Source organism: Oppia nitens, unplaced genomic scaffold, assembly GCF_028296485.1.
Source record: "Oppia nitens isolate AA-2021 unplaced genomic scaffold, nextdenovo-longstitch-racon4-pilon3 scaffold4_pilon_pilon_pilon, whole genome shotgun sequence".
NCBI classification, from domain to species: domain Eukaryota; kingdom Metazoa; phylum Arthropoda; class Arachnida; order Sarcoptiformes; family Oppiidae; genus Oppia; species Oppia nitens.
In genome coordinates, this window is record NW_026533232.1 from 5,564,453 (window position 1) to 5,588,685 (window position 24,233).

The following is a 24,233-nucleotide window of genomic DNA, read 5'->3' on the forward strand; positions in this document are numbered from 1 at the left end:
AAACATAACTAATAAAAATCGTAAATGTAATTTCTAACCATCTAAAAATGATTATTATAAATTACAGAAATATGCTTTTATTTGTTAGACTCAATTAAAATTTAAAATTAACAATTTAAAGACAGATTAGATTAAATTTTTGGTTGATTTCATTATTGATTTTTATTTATTGATGTTTAGTAAAAAGTATTGATGTATTTTAAAAATATTGTGAAGCAAACTATAATTGAGATCATTAAGAGGGATGAGATAAAGATTGCCTATAATTTTGTTGTTTTTTAGGAGATTTATATTTCTATAAAAGTTAATGAAAGTCTAGTCATAACTCAAATCATTAATCCATTTCTTTTTCATCTTTGATTGCAGATATATATATATATTATATAGTATATATAATAATAATAATATATGTATTAGTAATTATATAAATTTATATATATATATTAAAGATAATTTGTAGATTCAAGGGTTAAACTTATTATGAATATCAAATACATAAAGATATATAATATATTTAATTATTACTAATTAGTAAAGTTTAAAAAATTAAAATTTGCTAAACTATTAATTTATTAGTAAAAATGTTTTCTAAATTATTAGATTTATTGAATTCTAATAATTTTTTATAAAATTATATAAAAATTATTATAAAATATATAATTTTCTCTATAAACATGCAAACAATTAATTTTCAAATCTAAAATCATTGTTTTATGATATTTAGTTTTATTACAATATTTTAATGAAATTTCTTTCTTCTGTCTTATTTATATCAATTAATAAAAGTATTATAATTTACTATATATTAAGTGTAACAAAAAAACTAAAAAAAATTAATGTTAACTAATGTTAGTTATCAATATTAAGTTATAATTTTTTATAAATAAAGCAAATATTTTTAGTAAAGCAGTTTAGTATTTTAATTAATGATGAGTTTAAGTATTTGCTGTTTTATATGACACTAACATTTGTTTTAATTTTGTCTTTCCTATAGATTTCCAAACACATTATTATTCCCCGATTTGCACTGATATGCAATACAACGCCAGTGTTGCGGTCGAGTCATATATAGTGACCCAAAATAATATTTCATTGTTTACTAATGTCACCAACAGTACTGACAATATGACAATGTTTGACGACATAGTCATAGCTCAGGAGCCTATCTGCCGGAGGGAAAGTAGTCTACTCTTCCTATTGCTCATGTTAGGCACCGTTTGGATGGCCGTCTCTCTCTTCAATTTTAACAAAACGTATGGATCAACCATTTTTATCATATATTATATATATATATATATATATCACTCATTCTCTCTCTTTCTCTCTCTCTTATCTTAAAAAATAAGACTACTTTTGTGCTAAACTTTTTTATTTTATGAAAATTTATGTCTAATGAATACTAATTCTTGAGTGTTTCGTTTTTCTCTCGTTCTCTGATTGTGTTTTATGTCTACCATTTGCAAAGTCTAACCATTTAAACCACTTTCACATATAATGTATACAGAATAGTAAAGTAGTAAACAGTATAACATTAAAAGCAATGTAATATTTATCACATTTGATTGCATGTAAATCAATGTCAACAACAATTCAATTCAATATTAAAGGCAATGATTTGCAATGTTTTCTAATACATTATTTATCTCTGACCTATTGCTTACAAAAAATCACTCCTTTTTTTGTTATATTATCTGAATTGTAAGCATAACTTCTAAATTCATGTTTTACTATTGATTTGATATTCACGTGAATAGACTTTTCAAGTAAAACTTATTACAATATAAAAAATTATGTTTTTTCTAAACATTACCTAAATTGATTTAAGCTCAAAAATATTTTTTATATCTACTAATATATATTTTATTTTATATAAATATTTAATAATTTCTAATATAATATTAGAGAAATTTTTTATAAATTTCAAATAATTAAATTCTGTTAGTTATTATATTTTTTATAAACAATTTCCATATTTATAATGAAATAATGATTGTATCAAAATTAGCTATACTAACAATTTAAATTTAAAAACAGATTAGATAATCAATGAAACCTCTAATATACATATACTGTATATATATATATTAGAAATAAAACAATATTTTCTTTATGCAATAAAATTCAAATCAATTTAGAAAAATGAAATAAATTTAAAAAATAATAAGATTTTCTACAAAAATTATTGCATTATAAAATCACAATGTTGTCTATGTTACAATAGATGTATTGTATTGTATATATATGCAGTTCAAAACACTATACATATAAACTATAAACCAATAAAACAAATATTCATGGATTTGACTCACGATTTATTATGAAATAAAAAAATAGAAAAATATTTTATGTATTAAATAATGTTTGAATTTTGTATTCATGTATAAAATTTCTAATGTTTTTTCATAAATATTAAATATCATGTTATTTTGTTTTATAAATTGTTTTATATACTTATATATCAATATTTAACTGTTTGTTTTGTCAATTTGCATGTCATATACAGTCCATACTTACAGGCGAGCAAACGGGAACTGTTAGCTGATTATGCGCTTCCCTGTGCTGTCCTATTGCTCAGCTTCATTGGATCGTTTGTTTTTAAGGATATTCCAGGTATGGCACCAATAAATATCACATTTATATAATATATATATAATAAGTCCAATTTCTATTAAAGCAAAATTTTTGAATACTAAAATAATTTTCAATTAATTTTATTATAGTATAAAATAGTTTATATTATTTAAATCAATGGACTCATTAGTCATTTTTGGGATGTGTAAAATATTTATGTATTGAATTAAATTAATATTATAAATTAATTATAAGATATTACTAGGTATTTAATATATAAATATATTTATAATTAACCAACAATTTATTATATATTATTAGTAATTCATTCATTACTGTACATAAAAGACACAATTTATATACTAAAATACTACTGTGTATTATTATATAAATTTTATGTCATATTTTATTTTCTGCATTATATACTTTTAGTAAATATAAAACCAATTGAAAAGACAGATTTACTCAATTTTGAAAGCATTTACACATAAATACTAAACTAAATGACACTTTTATGAATGAATGAATGAGAAACACTTGATGTGAATGCCTTTAAAATACGTTAAAGCATTGATTGATTATAAGAAATAAATTCAAAATTTAATAGTTTTGCTGATTCAACACCTTATCATTCATATGCCAACTACTGTACTAAATGTTTGAAATATGTGTTATGTAAATAAAAATCACTATTTATTTTGAGTTTTAAAAGATTTTGATAAAAGTAGTAATTTTGTTATTTTGTATATTATATCATATATTTTGTTTTATATTTATAATAATTATAGCGTTAAATATTTAATACACAACTGAAATGATCCTCAAATGACATATTAAGTGATTTATAACAAGAATAATAACTGATATAATGATGTTTTTAATTGATTTGATTTAATTTATATATAATTTTGATGATTAGTGGAGCACTTTCGCTATAGCAATACATTTGAGTTCAGTCGGGCCCGTCTTGAGTACCTGCCGTGGACCGCATATTTCGGGTGTATGGGACTGGGATTCTCTCTGTCGCTCCTGTTTTTTATGGACCAAAATATTTCAGCCGCTATGGTTAACAATCCATGCAATAAGTAATTTGCAATTTTTATAATTATTATTAAATTTATTAATAATTAACTTATCGATTGACTGAATACAGTAAATTATATTTAAAATTTATTTTATAAATACGTTTTATAAACAATTGTAATATTCTTAGATTAAAGAAAGGATGTGCCTATCATTTGGACCTATTTGTTGTCGGCATTTTGAATGGTTTCCTATCAATGTATGGCCTTCCCTGGATGCACGGTGTACTGCCTCACTCACCACTACATGTACGAAGTTTGGCTGATGTAGAGGAAAGGGTCGATCAGGGACATGTCTATGAAATGTATGATATCATATATAATGACAACAAAATTAATATTTAATATTTAATATTTAATATAAGCCAATATCAAAATAAGAGCATTTATTTGTAATTTTGACAATTAACTGATCACATTATTAATGGTTTATATAATTCATTAAATGCCAGACAATCTGATATAATGATTAGTAACATATTAGTAGTATTTTTCATTTATTACATTTGTTATATTTAATATATTTATTTATTTGATTAAAATAGTATCGTTAAAGTGAGGGAAACTCGGTTGACAGGAATAGTGTCTCACATATTGATAGGACTGTCGGTGTTTTTGCTTCCCTATCCATTGGCATACATTCCTACTGCAGTATTAAACGGCTTATTCTTATATATGGCAATAACATCATTAAATAGTAATCAGATGTTTGAGAGGATCACCCTATTGTTTATGGAACAAGTATGTGTTCAAATAGATAATCATGACTTAGATATACATTATTATAAAACATATGTTTGTGTGTATAACTAATAGGCCGCATACCCGCCTAATCATTACATACGTCGATGTCCTCAACGTAAGATCCATATGTTCACACTGTGCCAAATGGTACAGTTGGGTATAATGTGCTTCTTTGGGTTCAGTCCCTGGCCATACGTCAAAATGGTCTTCCCAGTCATTATTCTATTACTACTGCCATTTAGGTAAGTGCTTAATACAGTATATAAAATATATTTATTGAAATACATTGCATGTCTGTTACTTTTCCCAAACTTAAACTAAATTCATAAACAATTATAAATGTAATAATAATACTTAGTATGAATTATAGATTATAGCAAATTGATTAATAAAATTAATTGTATTCAATAATACTAATAAATAATTAATATAATATTTTCAGACATAAGATCGTTCCGGTTGTCATCGATAATAAATATCTCGAAGCACTTGACGGCGAAAATCAATAATAACGGCTTATTTCATAACCAAATTAATACAGTTGTATAATAATAGTTATAAATAATGGCCTAAAAAGTGGATTATTAATTAGATATAATGAAAATTGAATATTATTTTTACGATATAATTTACACATTCATTTACATTACAAATGCATAGTATTTATATCCAATATAAAAAAATTAATAATGATGTGATAAATATTATATCTAATTAAAACATATAACAGTTTTCATTGGATAATTGATAAATATATCTATATATTAATATAATTAAATGGAATAAAACCATCGATTCAGCCATTTATTAGGGATAAGACAAAAATCAAGTTATCGGCCATTAATGATGTGATAGAGACCATCGATATTGAAAATAATTAATAATATAATAAAACAAAATCATAATAAATATATTTCCCTCAATGACTGCCACTTTATAATAGCCTAACATTATAAATTCACGAGTGAAACATTAATTAACGAAAAAATCATAAATAACTTTTAAACACATTTAAAATCTAAAAAAAAATCTATAACTAATGTATAATGAAACATGGATCTTTATATTAACAAAATATAAAAGATAAATATCTATATATTTCAACATTTAATTATTTAATCTATTTTTATTCATTGTTTTTTTCTGTTTTATGCATAAAGAGTAAGTCAAATATACAGTATATATATGACGATAACTATAATAAGATATCACACAGACTACAGTCAGACAATTACTCGTTAACAACTTTTAATTATAATAATACTATTACGTAAATAATAATAATCATAATAATAATAATTTTCAAAGTGATGCTTCAAATGTTGGTAATATGATATTTTACGCAAACATTTAAATTTCTATTACTGATATATATATATATATATATATATATATATATATATATTAAGATATGGTTTAAAAAGACACAATTTGTTGAATAAATTATGTATAATAATTAGTTGAAGACTTTAAGAAATTTCTCATAAATCTAATACATTGATTTTATATAACAATTATTGTACTTCAAGTGCATTGTTGGTACTTGACTTATGATAAATTATTTGATATTTTCATCTTTTTAATGGACTAATTGTTAAAAATAAATAATTTTAAATAATTACGGGTTTTATCCTTGATTTTAACGATAATTTCATTAATGATCTTAATTAAAACACAGAAAATATATTAAAAATGTAATAAACTAAGTTATTATATATAAATATATTTTATTCAACAAAACATTATTATTATTACTATTATTATTATTACAAAGGGGAAAACTCAGTAAAAGTATTGATATATTTCAAATAAAATGTATAAAATGTAAAATTATGTAAATATGTTAATTAACTGAAATAGATTTCAAAAATATATGCACAACAGACTTTTATCTATAAGATTTTTACATTAGAAAAATCACCATGGTAAAAATAATACATTTGAGCATAAATTTTGAATTTATTTACTAAAAAATATATAAATATTAAAAAATTCTCATCAGTTTCGTCGTCCAATATTTATTAAAAACATAATTAAATTTTAAACAAAACTATTATATAAACAAAATGTTTTAAATGTTAAGATGAAAAAGAGAATATAACTTATAGTAAGATTTAATTAATATTAATATTATTAGAGAAAATTTTTCAGTTAAAATTTTGAATATATAATAATATATAAAATAATGTAAAAATGTATTAAATATATGAAAATTATATATACAGTATATACAGTATATACATATTATTTAAAATCATTTTACTGCTAATCTTGTATTAAAATGATAAAATAAATTATATTAGTAAAATATTGCTCAAACATTATGTTGATGCTAATATATTTAATTTAATATAAATTACTTTCAAATCTATCTCAATAGTATTATTTAAAATTAAATTTTATATAAATTAATTAAATTTAATTATTGAAACTTTGAGCACAAAGTTATGATTTATTACTATTGATTAAATTATTTATAATAAACAATAAGTAATAAACAAAATAGAGAAATATAAACACAGAATGTTATCATAGAAATGATTTTATGGGAAGGGATGTGATAAATGTAAAATTAATTAATTATTTATTTATTTATGTTTATTAACGCTAACTTAGCTCAATATTTTTGTTGTGTATAATTTGTAAATATGTTATTATAAATAATAATGATTTTTTAAAACAATTGTTAAAATACACATTAAGATATTGTAAAATCAATTTTGAAGTTTTAATATTTGCGACAGACTTTGTGTTTATTTAGTTTTTGATTGCAATCAAAACTATAGACAACGATATAACTGCCGGACCATTAAATGTATTATTTTGATGTTTGTCTTCAAGTTTTAGTATTAGTCGTTGATTATTGTATTTTAAAAAACACAATTTAGAAATCGCTTTAAATTATTATTATTTGTTTTTTTATCAAATCGTTTTTATTATAAAGCAATATATGAAGTCTAGACTTAAGCACAAAAAATGATAGGCCGGGGCTTATAATCAAATAACTGTTTATTGCATATAATGAAAGGCATATTTAGGATATACACTGTCCTTCGGGTTGATAAACGAGTAATTTTTATTTTATTTTATAAAACGTGTAAATGTTTTCAAAAAATTGTAATAATTATATGAAAACAAATACTCAACGTTTGATGTCTTACATAATATATGGTATTGACATTTATTTAGTATAACAGCAAATAATTTTTTTGGTTGAAATTTTATATTTTGTCAAAACATATTAATAAACTTATAATTATTATCGTATAAAGTGAACAACTCTTTGAAAATGTGCCTTTAATGCAATTATTATATAAAGTTAATTTAAATATTATTTACTGTTGTTATTATAAATAATTTTAAAATTAAAATGTTAATCAATCCAAGGATTTTATTAAATATATATATAATTTGCATATAATTGCAAACAAATCATAAGATCTGTCAACTAATCAAACGTTATCTCTTAACATAATATATACTGTATATTATCCAAAATGATTACAATTAAATATAAAAATCTATTTATAAAGCAAAAATGTATATTTATGCTAAAAATCATTTTTAAACAAAATCACTTTAAATGCAAATACCGTATAAGCGCTGGAAAGATAATAATAAGTTAAACTTAAGTTATTTTATAATAAATATACCGATAATATTACATAAGAATTTGTTATCGATTGCATGTCTGACTTAATTTTTATCTCAATTATGTTATATAAATACACAAAATTACACAAACAAACAAAATTTATTATAATTATTATATAACATATTTAGTATAAATATATATATATATATATTTAAAGTTTAAAAGTTAAATTGTAAACATAAAACTATATATCGTATATTATGTTTAATAATTTATAGATTTAATAGAATTATTATTTTTTAATATTACTATAACTATAATTAATATATCAGCGCTATTGTTGATTAATAAAATGATTTATAAAAATGATATTTATATTTAATTTATTTTTATGTAAACATTGCTTATTTCATTTTTACTATTTTAACAATATACAGTAATTATACATGTATTATGCTGTATATTGTATTAATGATAATACAGTAATTATATAACTAAATTATTTTCATTTGTCATTCATATTGGATTTAATTACTATTTACTAAAATTTATAATAGTTTTTAATATGATATAAATAAATCGGTATTAATGTGATTAGATATACTATAAATATAGACATAATTACAGGTAGTTGTATCCAAAAATATTAAATCATTTAGTATTTACAGTATGTTTCGCAGCAAAATATTTAGAACTAATAAAAAAATTAATGTAATTAACGTAAATATAATAAATAATTTACCTGTATATTAGATTTAATAAATTAAAACTATAATACGATTATGGTAGGGTAGAAAATATATAATTAATTGTAAAATTTAATATATCAATAATTTATTGTCATCTAACTATAACATCATTTACAGCAAAATTGAATATTTTTACATTAATTGTTTATTTTGCGAGAATAATTTGAGTAAAAACCATGTTAAAAATATATAAATATGTTAATAAAATTTAAAATTGACAACTTGTAACATTTAAATCACAATATAATATTTAATTGACTTTAATTGACTGCTAATGTTAGACGAGTTGATTCATTTCATAATTAGTATTATCATTAGTGTCAAGCAATGGTTGACAACTTTTATCAATTTTAATGATAGCTTTGGATGAGACGGGCATCATATTCAACACTTTACTTAAATTATCACTAATTATTGATCCCTTGGGCTCCGGAATATTTGTATCGTCTAGTCCTCGATGAATGGAAATATTGTCAAAATCTGAATCACTTTTATAATATCGAGATTTTCTCTCATATTCCAGATATTCTGGTGTTTGCAATGTTTCTCGAGTAGGCTTTCGATACAATTTAAGCAACAGTGAAGAGGCCACCACTGATACCGATGATAAAGCCATTGCTGCCGATCCCATCCATGGCTTAAGTACAATACCCCAGGGAAGGAAAACACCGGCAGCCATAGGAATACCTAAAACATTGTAAACACTGGCAAACATAAAATTCAGACGAATTCTCTGTACTGTCCGTCGGGACAAATCAATAGCTCCGTAGACATCGAGTAAATCATTCTGTAATTTAAATATATTTAATACTGAAAATCGTATATCGATTATATCATGACTTACTCTGACGAGTACGACATCGGCAGCTTCGATGGCCACATCGGTTCCATTAGCGATAGCAATGCCAATGTTTGCCTGAGCTAATGCAGGCGAGTCATTGACACCATCGCCAACCATCGCTACTTTGATCCCTTTTGACTGCAGTTGTCTTATTTTCTTAACTTTATGTGAGGGCAACACTTCAGCGAACACACGATTTATGCCAACCTGTTTAGCAATGGCTGCCGCAGTCTTTTTGTTGTCTCCGGTAAGTAATACAACGTCCAGTCCTAACATTTTAAGTGAATAAACGGCTAAATGTGCCTCAGGTTTCACTGTATCCGCCACTGATATTATACATCTAAGACTTCCATTGACAGCACAAAGAATTGCCGTTTGTCCACAAATCTCGTATTGCATAAGCAATTCATTGATCTCTTGAGTTACATTCAATTCATTCCGTGTCATCCATTCTCTATTACCAACTAAAACACGAAACTTATTATTTGAGTTTAAATCGTAGGCTTTATCAGTGTCTGAAGTGTCAATTATTTTGATATTTGTTTTATGAAATTCTATATCAATTTCATTAAATTGTATTACTTCTGCGTCGGGATTTAATTTTGAGTATGACTTCAATTCATTCATCAAATTCTTATTATCAGAATTAACAATTGAGTCATCAATATTAGATACAAGACATTGGAGACCAAATCCAGGAACTGAGACAAAGTCATCACACGTCCCAAAGACATCAATTTCAAGAGCTTTTTTAATGTAATTACAAATAGCGTTAGCAATTGGATGTTCAGAGCTGTTTTCAGCTGTTCCCACAATTGCCAATAATGTCTTCAAATATCGTAAACAAGAAGTCGGTTCATCTTTAATGACATCAAATAAGATAATTTTGGTGACAACAGGAGTGCCGTAAGTTATTGTTCCAGTTTTATCAAAGACAACACATTTGACTTTATGAGCCGATTCCAGCGGTTCGGCGCCTTTTATAAGTATTCCATTGAGAGCTCCGACACCCGTTCCAACCATGACTGCTGTTGGTGTAGCCAAACCCAGAGAACAGGGACAGGCTATAGACAGTACAGTTAAAGCACATTGAAAGGCAAATTGAATGATAATTTCATGTTTTGAAAAGCCATCTTCAGTATCGTGTAAATGATATGCTGTTATGATCTCAGGATAGTTATAGCCGACAACAATCCATGAGATGAGTGTCGTAATAGACACGAGAAGCACTCCGGGAACAAAATAGCCGGCAATCTTATCGGCCAACTGTTGTATCGGTGCTTTCGATGTTTGCGCCTCTTCAATGAGTTTTACAATTTGCGAGAGAGCTGTATCTTTTCCTACATGTGTGGCACAAATAACAATCATACCGTTTTGATTGATTGATCCACCGATAACTTGAGAGCCGACCCGTTTAGCAACTGGTAGTGATTCACCTGTTATTAGACTCTCGTCAGCCATTGAATGTCCGTATACGACACGTCCATCAACTGGTATCTTCGCTCCGGGAATTACCTTAAGATAGTCTCCTCTTTGGACGAGTTCGACATCAATGGACTTCTCTGTTATAGTTCTATTGAGATTATGATCCCATTCGACTAGAATAGCTTCGGTGGCCTGAAGTGACATGAGTTTGGCCAACGCTTCAGATGTTTTGCCTTTAGCTATGTGTTCCAACCAACGACCTAATGATATGAACACCAAAAGCATAGGTGGCGTCTCAAAGAAAGTGCGCGGACTATGTTCCGCACCGACAGATATGAAGTATATGAGTATTGAAACGCTATAAAAGTAGGCTATATTTGTGGCTAACATTATGAGTACATCCATGTTTGCCATCCGATGCTTCAGTGCCTTAAATGCTTGAATATAAAAATAACGGCCACCGATGAACTGAACCGGAGTGGCCAACAAAAAAAGAAAAAAGTTTTCAGCCGATAGTCCGGGCAATAGGTTGTATTGAGTAGACATGCTTTCATGATGTTCACCACTGGCAGGCATTTGATGCATAAAATACATCATAACTATCATCGACGGGACGCCAAACAACAGCGAAAAGAAGAAAGAGTTTCGCCATTTCTTCACTTCACAGATTTGAGACAAATACGAGGCATTACTCATAGATAGCGATGTTATTGGATAGCAATCAAAGCCCATATCACTGACTGCATCGGCTATAGTTCGCGGACCCGTCACTTCTGAATCAAACACAAAGCGACCGACATTTGTGGACAACGACACCACAGCGCTCTTAATACCGGGAAGTTTGCCGATATTGGTCTCAATTGTGTTGACACACGACGAACAGGTCATGCCATGTATCCGGAGTTCGAGTTCGCCATCGTTGGCCTCATAGCCGTCGGCCACAACGGCCGGGTATCCCATTTCGGTGATGATGTTAGCGATCTGTTGTGGCATCAGATACGCCGCGTCGTACTTGACTTCAGCTTTTTGACTGAGAAGTGCCACCAAAACGCCGTGAATACCGTCCACTCGGTTCAGATGCCGCTCAATGTTGGCCACACACGAAGCACACGTCATTCCCGACACCCGAATCACACATCTGTCCACTTCATTGTCACTCATTTGGACATTCATTGAACCCATCATTGATTTACTCGACATTTGTTTGCTTTGACTTCAAGTGTTAGTCAATAATATCAACACATTTAACGGTTCACTCATATTATGATTATATCATATCATTCATACAATCGTTTTGTGCATTCATTCAATTAATTTACAGTTAATTAGCAGTAAATGCACTCTAAAACTAATTATACTCTTTTCGAACAGCAATTAACTCATACCAAAAAACTATAGATAATATTCTATATATATATACTGTACTGTAGTATACCTATACATACACTAAAAATACATATCACAAGTATAAACAACTACTGTTTGATATAAGCCCCGCCTATTTATAGCTTTACGTGCGGTAACGTTCAACTCATGTATGAAATTAAATGTCAATATTTAAACATTTTTTTGGCTACCATTACGTCACATATGGTACTAATATAATAGTTTAGTTCATTACTATTAGACGGCAATACTAATTCAAATATTATATTTTGTTATAAATTGTGTATAAATTATAATATTATTTAATCATTATATAAAAATTTATATTAAATATACAACATATATTAATTGTTTTTTAAAATTAATTTTTAATAAATAATTTTTTAAAGTTGATAAATACAGATGAAATGAAAATGAAATACAGTATTATGTATGAAATAATTTATTAAATAAGTGAAATAACAAAATTTGTAATTTAATAGTAACCAATAAAATGATGTTGCTTATAAATAAAATAAATAAATTTGAAAATTTATATTCATATATTCATAATATATATCAATAATTTGTATAATATGACACACAGTATGTATTTAAAAAATAAAATTTTGAAACTTTTTTTTATGTTTATATACAATAAACTGTATTTAAATATATAATTTTTTAAATAATAAATATTATTTAGCATTTAAATATTATAATAGATATAATCATTGTGTTGATAAAAATAATATATAAAATAATTTGATTAAATTTTCTGTACTATTGTTCAGATTATATATAAATATATTGCAGAGCTATTAATCTTTCGAATAATGAATTTTTGACGCAAAAGTAAAGTTTCTAAAATTTTTATTAAAATACATTTTTATTACTACTATTTTATATAGAAAATAATGAGAACAAAAAAGCATTTAAAAATTTATACCATTATAGCAAAACCTAAATTATTGAATAAACGGATATTTCTTTAAAATATATAAAACAAAATAAAGTATTGTTTTCTTATTTTCAGATAAAAAAAAGTAAATTTTTTAAAGTTTGCTATTATTTTTTATATCAGAATATGAAGTATAAGTGTAAGTGAATGTTATAAATATTGTTTAGATATACAATATATTGATACACCATTAAGAGATTTTATGTATTATATATGCCATAATGGGACCTAACTTATACACCACTCGCTGTATATATAATATAAAAGTAAATATAAATCCATCGATCAAATGGTATTAAAGTCTTAACTCTAATATATAGTCACACTCTATAGGCTTTCTTTCAAATTCTTTAATAAATAGTAATGCATTTTAATATAACTATAAGTAATTGCATTCACTACTAATTTATTCAAATAATTTCTTGTCAGTTATTCATTTATTTTTTATAACATTTATGCAATATATATATATTTGTGTTATATTTTTTGTAATATTATTATATAGATAGTATAAAAAATAAATTAAACATAATACTAAAGACTATTAACAGTTATATATTCTTATTATTATTATTACAAAAATAACATAACATTAAATATAGTACAGTATATTACAATATAATAAAGCTATGTTAGACTTTATGTTTATTAATTATATAACATAAAAATTAGATGTCAAAACTCTGAGAAAATTAATTAATTAAAATAAGATTTTTACAAATAGTAAAGCTATGTATACAGATTTTACTAATATAATCTATTATAATATTTATATATTATAAATTCTATATATTATATTAAGTTATAATTAAAAAACTATACACATATTCTGTATTTTTTAATCAAAATTTTTAAAAACTGATTAAAATATTCTAAAAATTTCAAGTAAATTGTCTTATTAATGGTTATACTGCTTCAAAAATCGCATAACATTTAATTTTTAATAAAATATTTTAAAAATTAATTATAAAATCTTAAACATTTTATTTCATAAAGAGTTACAACAAATAACCAAAAAATAAAGCATTTTTAAAAGACGATTCATAAGTCATATTAAATTAAATTTGAAAGTTAATATTAATTTTTAAATATTTATTTTAAAAAATCACTTATTAGATTTAAATTATAAAATCATTAATATTTATTTAGAAATAATAACAATGTTCATATTTTGATATATTGTATTAATCTCACCAACAAAGTTTTTATATTAACTTTTATGTAAATAAAAATATAAATTAATGTTTTAATAGAGCATTAGTTAAATAAATATATCTATCTTTCGACTTAATGATTTAATTTATATAAATATTTTTATTACATTATTTAAAAACTAAAAATACATTTGGATATTTATACATATAATAAGTGTTTAATTTTTAGTTAATTAACTAAACTATTAGATTTAATATTATTATTTAATATTACATATTATATAAAAATTATTAAAAATGAATTAAATACAATTTTACTTATAAGTTATAATGTAAAATATTTTTAAATATTCTATTAGTAAGTATTATAGTAATAATTATTTATATTAATATAATTATACTTTTGTTAAAAATTATTTTCTTACAGTAATTAAAAACATTTTGCAATTAAATCAAGAATTGTGGGTTTAGTTATAAGTATAGTATGTTTAGAATATGTATTATTTCAAAACGATTAATCATTATTTTTATAGCTATGAATTGTATTTATTATACACTTTATATTTTGATTGTTTTAAATATTTAGATGTTATATATGATAACAAAATGAGTTTTACTAATAATTGTGATTCAATTTTTTAGAGATCATTTTCAAAATTTAAATTGTAAAAATTAAAATTTGTAATAAAACCAATGGTGAAGTATTGTTAAAATGTTATAAAACATATATACTGCCAATAATAGAGTATTCAAATAGTTTTTGGATACCAATTAAAACCCAATGTAATAAATTAGAAATGATTCAAAAAAGAGTTTCAAAATTAGTTTGTAATAAATTAGGATATTTTAATTGTAATTATATTGAAAGACTTAAAATTTTTAATTTATTTTCTTAAAGTAGTAAAAATAAAAGTAAAAAACGCAGAGAAATACAATCACTAACATTAAATTTGTTTATAACATTAAATTACATAATAAAACAACACCTCAACAATGGTTTGAATATTTTAATTTTTATAATACATCTTGAAATGGTGTATTTAAAAAAATTAAATGTATTGAGTTATTTGATAAATTTTATTTTAACTATTGTATAAATATATTTAATGATTTACCTGTTTTTATATGAAATACAAATGATTTTAATATTTTTGTAAAAAAAATTACTGAGATTTTATGATTACAACATGTTTTGTATTTCATTGCAATTTAATGATAAATAAAGATTAATTATTATTATTATTTTAATCCTCTATTAAAATAATTAGTTTTAAAATATAATAAAATTATTTCCAACTATTTTATATACAGTATTTAAATTATGTAACTTTTTTGTTGAGTTAATATTAACCATAAATTAATCGTTTACTGAGAATATCTACAGTAGTGTATAGTATAGCCATAAATATAAGAGCAGTCAGAAAATGACAGTAAGAACTCAAATGTCAATCATATCTCCATCACATGTATATAAAAGACAAGTTTCAAAGTTTGTCAGTCTATGACTCTAAGAGTTATCATATTTTTTGAAAAAGCAATCGACAAAAATAATATTACAAACTTTTCTCGTTTAGCTAACACTTCATATCTCTATAATAGTAATAGTAATAATAATAATAATAATAATAATAATAAGTGAGAAAGAAAGAGAGATTTCAATATTTTTCACACAATATATCGTTTTGCTGTTATTGCTATCAATCACAGTTTGTCACTAACATATGTGACCATAATTTTGCTTTTATATTATCAAAAACTCCTAATGAAAACTGTTTGACTCTCTCATTGACTCTCTTTATAAGGTTTTATAAGTTATATGTAAGAAAATTGTTAGACAAAACACATCCACACGACTACTACTGTATATTAGTTATGCTATAATTTTTGTAATACATTGTAATTTATATAAATATGAGATTTTCATAGCCATTATCTTTTGGGAGCCAATAACAGACTGTCGTTGATGTATAGTATATGCAGTATATATACTATAATCATATGAACACATAAGAAATATAATATCTATGGCCATACCTCACAACAACAAATAAAAACATGAGATATCAGATAATTATCGGTAAAACTATTTGCACACAAAATGTCATTATGAATATAATTTGTTCTTAAAATGAGTAGACATTTAAATGAAATATTTTATGATTTTTATGTAATACTCTTATTATAAAATGACTTCTATGTTGACAGTAGTTGTGATACATTTTTATGTATTTTTTGATGAGGACTATCATTTAGTTTGCAAAATGTTCTCATTTTATATGTTTTTCTCAACATTTTTATGTTATCTTATATACTGTAGTAAATGACATGTTATATTATTTATGTGTTTGTGCATAAATGTATGTGTATTTGAAGCAAAAAAATTAAAATAATAAAAATTAAATGCTATCTAATTTAATGTTATGTCATAAGCAGCAAATATACTGTATGTTCACATACAGTATTATTAACTTAATTTCTGAAATTATAAGATATATATATATATATCTTATAGATTCAAATCAATCATCCATTTCTACGGTAAAGTTAATAACTGGAAAGCCTTTAGAAATTTCGATTGACTTTCCGCTCATTAACTTATAATACAACTGAAAAGTGTATGCAATTTAGCAAAATGTGTGTTAAAAATAGTATATACTTTATTATTTTTGATGAGAAAATTGTATGAAATTGTGTGGAAAATTATGTTAAGATGTTATGTAATTTTTATATTACTCTACCAGTATTTGATCAAAAATAAGTTTAACTTATTATATAAATTATAATACTGTATTCCAGTAGTGTATTTTAAATAAATTCAACAAATTTATAACAATTCAAACATTTATTACTATATTTGTACAAAGTGTGCAAATTTTATAAATAAATCATTTTAAACAAGATTTTTAAATTATAATTTAAAAAAATATTAAATGCATTATTGTTTCATATCTTTGACCAATAACTTATAATAAAAATTAATTTAATCTCATTTATACTACGCTATGGCACAGTACGCTTATACTAATTATTTTAAATTAAATTACATATAATTATTAAAGCTTAATTTAAAAATTTAATTAATATATATAAAATTTTATATTTTTACTAATTAATAAAATTTGCATTAAAATTATAGTCATAAGCATTAACTACTGTATCTTTATATAAAAATATAATTTAAATATATTATGTTAGATTTTAATTTGTAGTTATGAATTGTTTTTGATTAAAAATTTTAATGAAATTGATAAAATGTATTTTTCTATAAATAAATAATTATTTTTAAGTGTTATTGTCTTATTGTGTATTTTTAATCAACAGTAACTTTAATCTCAACAATAATCGTAATAGCATTTCAACCACTTATCTGATACTATTAATAAAAACATTTGTGATTAGTTAAACCTATAAATATAATTGTACTATACTTTAATAATACTAATATTTAGGTAATCTATACAATTATTTAATATTTAATATTATGGTTATTATTTATTAATAATATTTTAACTCACTTTTTCTAAAATAAACGTTATTTATAAAATTAAGATATTTTTATTAATAACAAAACTTAAATAATTAATATAATATAAAATACACTAAATAGTGCAAATGTGTAATGTATACTTATATTTAGGGTTAACTTAGGTTTTGGATTTTAGGTGGTATAGGAGGGGGTTAATTGATAAAAATCTCAAAGAATTTTGGAGGGATATAGAGTGGGTATAGATTTTTATTGCATTTTTAAACGACAATTATTTCAAAATCATGAGAGGGGTCAAGAAAAAATTCCTTAAAAATACCTTAAATCCCCGAAAATTCCTTAAAAATACCTTAAATCCCCGAAAATTCCTTAAAAATACCTTAAATCCCCGAAAATTCCTTAAAAATACCTTAAATCCCCGAAAATTCCTATCTATTATTCGGCTCCGAATTTTAGGGGTTATTTCTCTTCGTTTTTAAGCGAAATTTTTTTATTAGGTAAAAAAATCTTGGGTTTAAACTCCAAAATCTTAATCTTAGGGGGTATTTGGCCTAACCCCCCCCCCCGCCCTCTTGCTTAACCTTAACTAATATTATATACCATTAGAAAAATATTATTTTTTAATTTATTGCAAAAATGCATTATATTTTTTACATAACAAAATAAAATCAGTAAACTCATAAATGTTGAATATTTCATCAAAATGACTGTCAAAATTATTTTTGTACTATTATTAAATGAATTTTAATCATATTTATTATAAGAAATTTAAGCTGAGTTTTGAATTTGTAGTTATTAAATAACTACTTTATATTTATTATGTGTAACACAAGTTTTATGTATTTTTTTTGTTTATAACTTCAAAATATGCTAAAAATGCCAAAATAATGACATTTTACTTACAATTATAATTTATAGCTGATTCAAACCATTATATTTTTCTAAAACTTATTTTGTAAACATATTTTTAAAATAATTTGTCATAATTTAGAATTTAAATACTAAAATAAAATACTAATTCAATATTATTATAATATAAGTAAACTTATTTAGCTAATAAAATTGTATATTTTTAGCTATAAATGCAAATAAGTTGTATCAATTGCAATAAATTCAATAAATGACATGGTATATTTTTATCATTTTGTTATATAGCTTGAGGCTAATATAGGAATTGTTATGAGTTAGGCTTTAAAGTCGTACAAATAGTATACTTTATTTTATATCTCATATAAGTTATATGATATAACTATTAATAATAATAGTATATATAGTATAGTATAGTCAGTGACTCTTTTAGTGATGGCATTGGAGATCAATATATTAATACTTTATATTAAATATGTAGTTCTGTTAACTTAGAATCTAAACTGTATTTATTTTAAATGTAAAACTAGTAATTTTATTGCAAATTTATAAATTGATCATGATCAATTTATTATTTATAAAATTTTTAAATATATTATATAATTTAAGTTATTATTATAAACATTAAAATAAAATATTTTTAATATAATGTATTATACACCATTTTATCAAAATAAAATAATGTTAATAATATAATTAACAAAAAAATAATATTTTCAAATATAAATAATGGGTTTTATATGTAAATGATGTAAACATAAGTCATAAAATTGGATGGTTTAGTATAGTTATGGCCCCTAATTAGGGGTCAGTTAGCATTTTCTCTACTCTCACATTACATAATCAATATTGCATTTGTTTGATAGTAGTCAACCATTTATTTAATATTAAATAATATTATAATAGATAAAATAATGTTCAAAAATGTCCAAACATGTCATAAACAGTCTTAAACGTATAGCAACTTAACAATAGTTATTTAATCAAATATTACAATTTAATAATTTAATATAATATATAGTTAAATATAAATAATAGTTTTTAATTTATGATGTATTATTAATTTAATTTCATTTAAGATTATAAATATATTATAATTATATAATATACATTATAATTTTTACGGTGATATCTTTTACTTTATATAAATATTGAGATTAATTTAAGTAATAAAAATAAAATTTAATTTTAATTGATAAATTATTATTATATAATATATCAGTTTATATAAGGTATTTATTATATAACTTATATAATCAAAAAGAAAAATTTAATTTATTACAAAAAAGATATTACAATTTATATCAAAAATAAATTACAAAAATGTTATATATGTTTATCTTTATTAAAAGTTAGAGTAAAATGTAATTGCATTTTGAAAGCAATAACTATATGTTAGTTTGTCGGTCATTAAGACAAACATTTGTCACAAAATACTATTTATGACTGTTTTGGTCGCAAAACATTAATGATTGCATCATTGCATCACTTATGCATCTTTTTATCAATAATAATAATAATAATAATAATAATAATAATAATAATAATAATAATAATAATAATAATAATAATAATAATAATAATAATAATAATAATAATAATTATATACATACATACATACATACATACATACATACATACATACATACATACATACATACATACATACATACATACATACATACATACATACATACATACATACATACATACATACATACATACATACATACATACATACATACATACATACATACATACATACATACATACATACATACATACATACATACATACATACATACATACATACATACATACATACATACATACATACATACATACATACATACATACATACATACATACATACATACATACATACATACATACATACATACATACATACATACATACATACATACATACATACATACATACATACATACATACATACATACATGATAATATTTAACAAAATTTAATTAATTAACATTGAATATTTTATAATACATCTAATATAAAATAAATACAGTATATTATGAGTATTTTATGACATAAATTTTTTTAATATATCAGTCATTGAAACTTCAATACCTCGATAAGTTAATATCTCGACAACTATACGCTAAAATTTTATCAAATTTACCTAAAATGAAGTAAATCTGAAAACATTTAAATTATTATAAAATTACTTTAGAAAATGTGTCTAAATTGGTCTCACATTCATATAACTTATATATTGTTCGAATCAATGTTGAAATTAATAGTAATTCACTGGAGATTTTGATTATTAGTTTATTAGTTATTTAGATATAATTAAAAAACTATTAAAGATATGATTTTGAAAAAATTATTGAATACTTTTGGTAACATTTATTTTATTTTAGGAAAAGAATTGTATGTATCATAAATTTATCATAAGTTTTCAATCACTGATATATATTATATGAAAACATTATGACTAATAATTTATAAAATAATGAATAAAATTTATTGAAATATTACATAACATAAATTTAATATAGTATTGATAATTGATTTATTTCTAAATATAATGTAAGTAAAAACATATCTTATAACATTTATTTGACAAATATACTGTATATTAATAAATATATCTATATTTTTATTTACAACAAATCATTACTAATTTACTATTTTTTCTAAAATTAATAACGTGTCAAATATTTAAATATAAAATTATGTTTTGTATTGTTATTATTATTATTAATATCAGTTTTGCACAAACATCAGAATATATGATGAAAATCAATAGAAAAATCACAAATATTTTATTAAAGATAAAAACAATGTATATTTAATACGACATCAAAATATTGTGTTTAATATCTTAAATTGCTTTTCGTTTTGTCCATCAATCAACAATATATTAAAATAAATATTTTTATTATAATAATATTAATGTATAAATATAATAAATGTTTGCACAATAAATAAATTTCGTATAACAATAAAAGATTTATTATAATGTTAATTATTTATTTAATAAGATAATTATATAAACTTACAATTTTTATATCATTTTTTAAAAAATGTTTAGTAAAAATATATAAATTATATTTATCTTAATTAAATAGTACAAAAGTAACTAGTTAATCATTATTTATTAATTTATATAAAGTTAATTTTTACAATAATAACAAATTACAAGTAATTTATATAAAATAAAATAAAACTATTTGAAAACTAGTTGTCTATTTGTCAGTTTCTTTCTATATTTTTTACCAATAGTTTGACCCAAAATCTAGTGACCAAACAATTTGTTATAAGAATAAATTCAATGAGAATTTGTGGACAAAGTGTTGTATTATTTGCACAAAAAATAGAGTACAAAATGAAAGACATTTAGGAATAAAATATTAACTTTTTGTGTTATAATAGAAAATTTAAAATCTATTTTATAAGTTTCGTGTTTAACTTGAAAAATGTTTTGTAAAATATTACTCTATTTCACTCTCTTTACTGCCAACCCATCAAAATACAAATATAATAATAATATATATTGAATGCCATATATAGATGATATTAACTTTTAAAAGTACTTATATTTATTGTAAACAATGAATTATTATTTGCCATAACTTAAATAAAATGAGTAAAATAAAATATGACTTCCTCAAAATAAATAAATATTATAAATGCTAAAATTAGCAAATTTACTAATTTTTTTAATATAAAATTAATAAAATTAATTAAATAATAATTCAATGCTATTATAGTAAACTTTATTTATAATAATATAATATTATAATAATAATCTAATCAGTTTTATTCAGTTATAATAACAAAAATTTTAATTACCAACAAACTTAGTGTTACAATGTATTGCCATTTATAATGTCAGTGAAATTAGTGATAATTTTTTTTATAAATGCATAACATATAAAACATAAAAAATTTAATAAATACTTTATAATAAATTTTTAAAATTTAAAACAAAGAGTAAGATAAACTAATTATTACATTTTTAATTTGTACTAGGTTATTTGTAACATTTAATGTTATAAAGCTAAATGGCAAAATATTTAGGTGTTTTTATATTTTTAACTTAGTATCAATTAAATGAAATTATTATAAAAACTCAACATTTAACATAAAAAATTGAATATATTTTAAAAATTTGTATAGATGATTTTTAGCATGCTTAAATTTTGTTTAATTAAAATCAAATAACTAAAGAGTTGGTAATTTAAGTCTTTGGTTTATATGTTTGACATAAAATATGCTAAAATAATTTAAACTAAATATAGGATTTGTGGGACAACACAATTAATTTAAGTTATAAGTTATGCTTATTTTGGATGACAATAATTAAATTTTTATTATAAATGAACACTTGTTAAACTATTTAATATTGTGATTACTTATATATATACTATAGTATAGTATAGATATGATGGTATGTCGTGAATATCTAAACAACAAATAAATTGATTTTTTTATTTTGTTTGAATGCAATTATAATTGACTTCTTATGGCTGAATAACTCATTTAAATTCAGAGCAACACAAAGACAACCACTTTTAATATATATTTCGTATCTTTAAACGCTTTGATCCGTTAATAAATAAATTGACTAATAAAATGGGCTTCAAATATATAAAACATTAATGAAATATAATATAATAAAAAAATTGCTGACAAACCATCAAAAAAGGTACTCTAAATTTTTGGGATATTTTATTGATTTTAAATTTTACACTCAAAATAAACAATTGTTTCTAACGGTCGCAGATATAGTTTGAAAATTGTTATCCTTTTATAGATTTAAGTGTAAAATTTCAATAAATAAATTGAGATCAAATCAAAGGCTTACTATTATTTATTTATTCAAAAACTTAAATAATACATATATTTACTTTTAAGTTCACGTCCGATAAAAGTAATGTAATAAAATATTGAAATAAAATGCAAAAATGTACTGAAAATATATATAAAGAAAATATGAGCCAAAATATAAAATATTGTTTATATTTTACATCATAAAAATATCTTATACTGATGTCAAAAATTGTTTTACTCATAAATATATTTAAAAATAAAATTATAAAAATGTATAAATGCAGTTATATCATATATCTTATATGACATTAAATATCAAATTATTTTATTTGTATATTAATGTAAAAGTTAATAAAAATTATTATTTAAAATTCTCAAAATTATAACCATTTATTACAATACAAAAATTCATTTACTAAAAACTTTTTAGATGTTTTTACAATTTCAATAAAATACTATAAATTTACTTAACTTATAAATCTCAAATTATATATTAATGTATATATATATTATAACGGGACAAATATCATCAGCGCTCCTACCGTTACCAATCGCACATTATAAAGTCGATTTTATAATGTGCGATATT

At 22.3% G+C, this 24,233-nt stretch overlaps 2 protein-coding genes across 4 annotated transcripts in view; one reads left to right on the forward strand and one right to left on the reverse strand.

The window, feature by feature from the left end:
- The window catches only part of LOC128959985 (solute carrier family 4 member 11-like), a 76,465-nt gene extending 71,518 nt beyond the window's left edge, over window positions 1-4,947 (forward strand). For both annotated transcript variants that reach the window (XM_054306038.1, XM_054306036.1), the window contains 7 exons: window positions 995-1,253; window positions 2,504-2,610; window positions 3,491-3,656; window positions 3,785-3,958; window positions 4,199-4,394; window positions 4,470-4,639; window positions 4,840-4,947. In XM_054306038.1, coding sequence (XP_054162013.1) covers window positions 995-1,253; window positions 2,504-2,610; window positions 3,491-3,656; window positions 3,785-3,958; window positions 4,199-4,394; window positions 4,470-4,639; window positions 4,840-4,906 — 1,139 coding nt within the window. In that variant the 3' untranslated portion in view covers window positions 4,907-4,947. The remainder of the gene's footprint in view (window positions 1-994; window positions 1,254-2,503; window positions 2,611-3,490; window positions 3,657-3,784; window positions 3,959-4,198; window positions 4,395-4,469; window positions 4,640-4,839) is intronic.
- A 3,969-nt stretch (window positions 4,948-8,916) lies between these two features.
- Window positions 8,917-12,497, reverse strand: LOC128960618 (copper-transporting ATPase 1-like). 2 transcript variants are annotated; one of them, XM_054306741.1, is made up of 3 exons: window positions 11,396-12,497; window positions 9,586-11,320; window positions 8,917-9,528 (listed from the first exon to the last, which is right to left on the reverse strand). In XM_054306741.1, exons 1-3 carry the CDS (start codon window positions 12,205-12,207, stop codon window positions 9,019-9,021), a joined length of 3,057 nt encoding a protein of 1,018 aa, XP_054162716.1. In that variant the 5' UTR covers window positions 12,208-12,497; the 3' UTR covers window positions 8,917-9,018. The 2 variants fall into 2 exon arrangements, with proteins under 2 accessions (XP_054162716.1, XP_054162715.1); XM_054306740.1 differs by having other exon boundaries at window positions 9,586-12,497.
- Between the last annotated feature and the right edge of the window lie 11,736 nt (window positions 12,498-24,233).

Bases quoted from the DNA above. Each gene is read 5' to 3' on its own strand.
- LOC128960618 (XM_054306740.1), bottom strand. From the start codon at position 12,207: ATGTCGAGTAAATCAATGATGGGTTCAATGAATGTCCAAATGAGTGAC. The intron at 9,529-9,585 runs GTAAGTCATGAT...TTTAAATTACAG, and splicing joins CCGATGTCGTACTCGTCAGA to AATGATTTACTCGATGTCTA.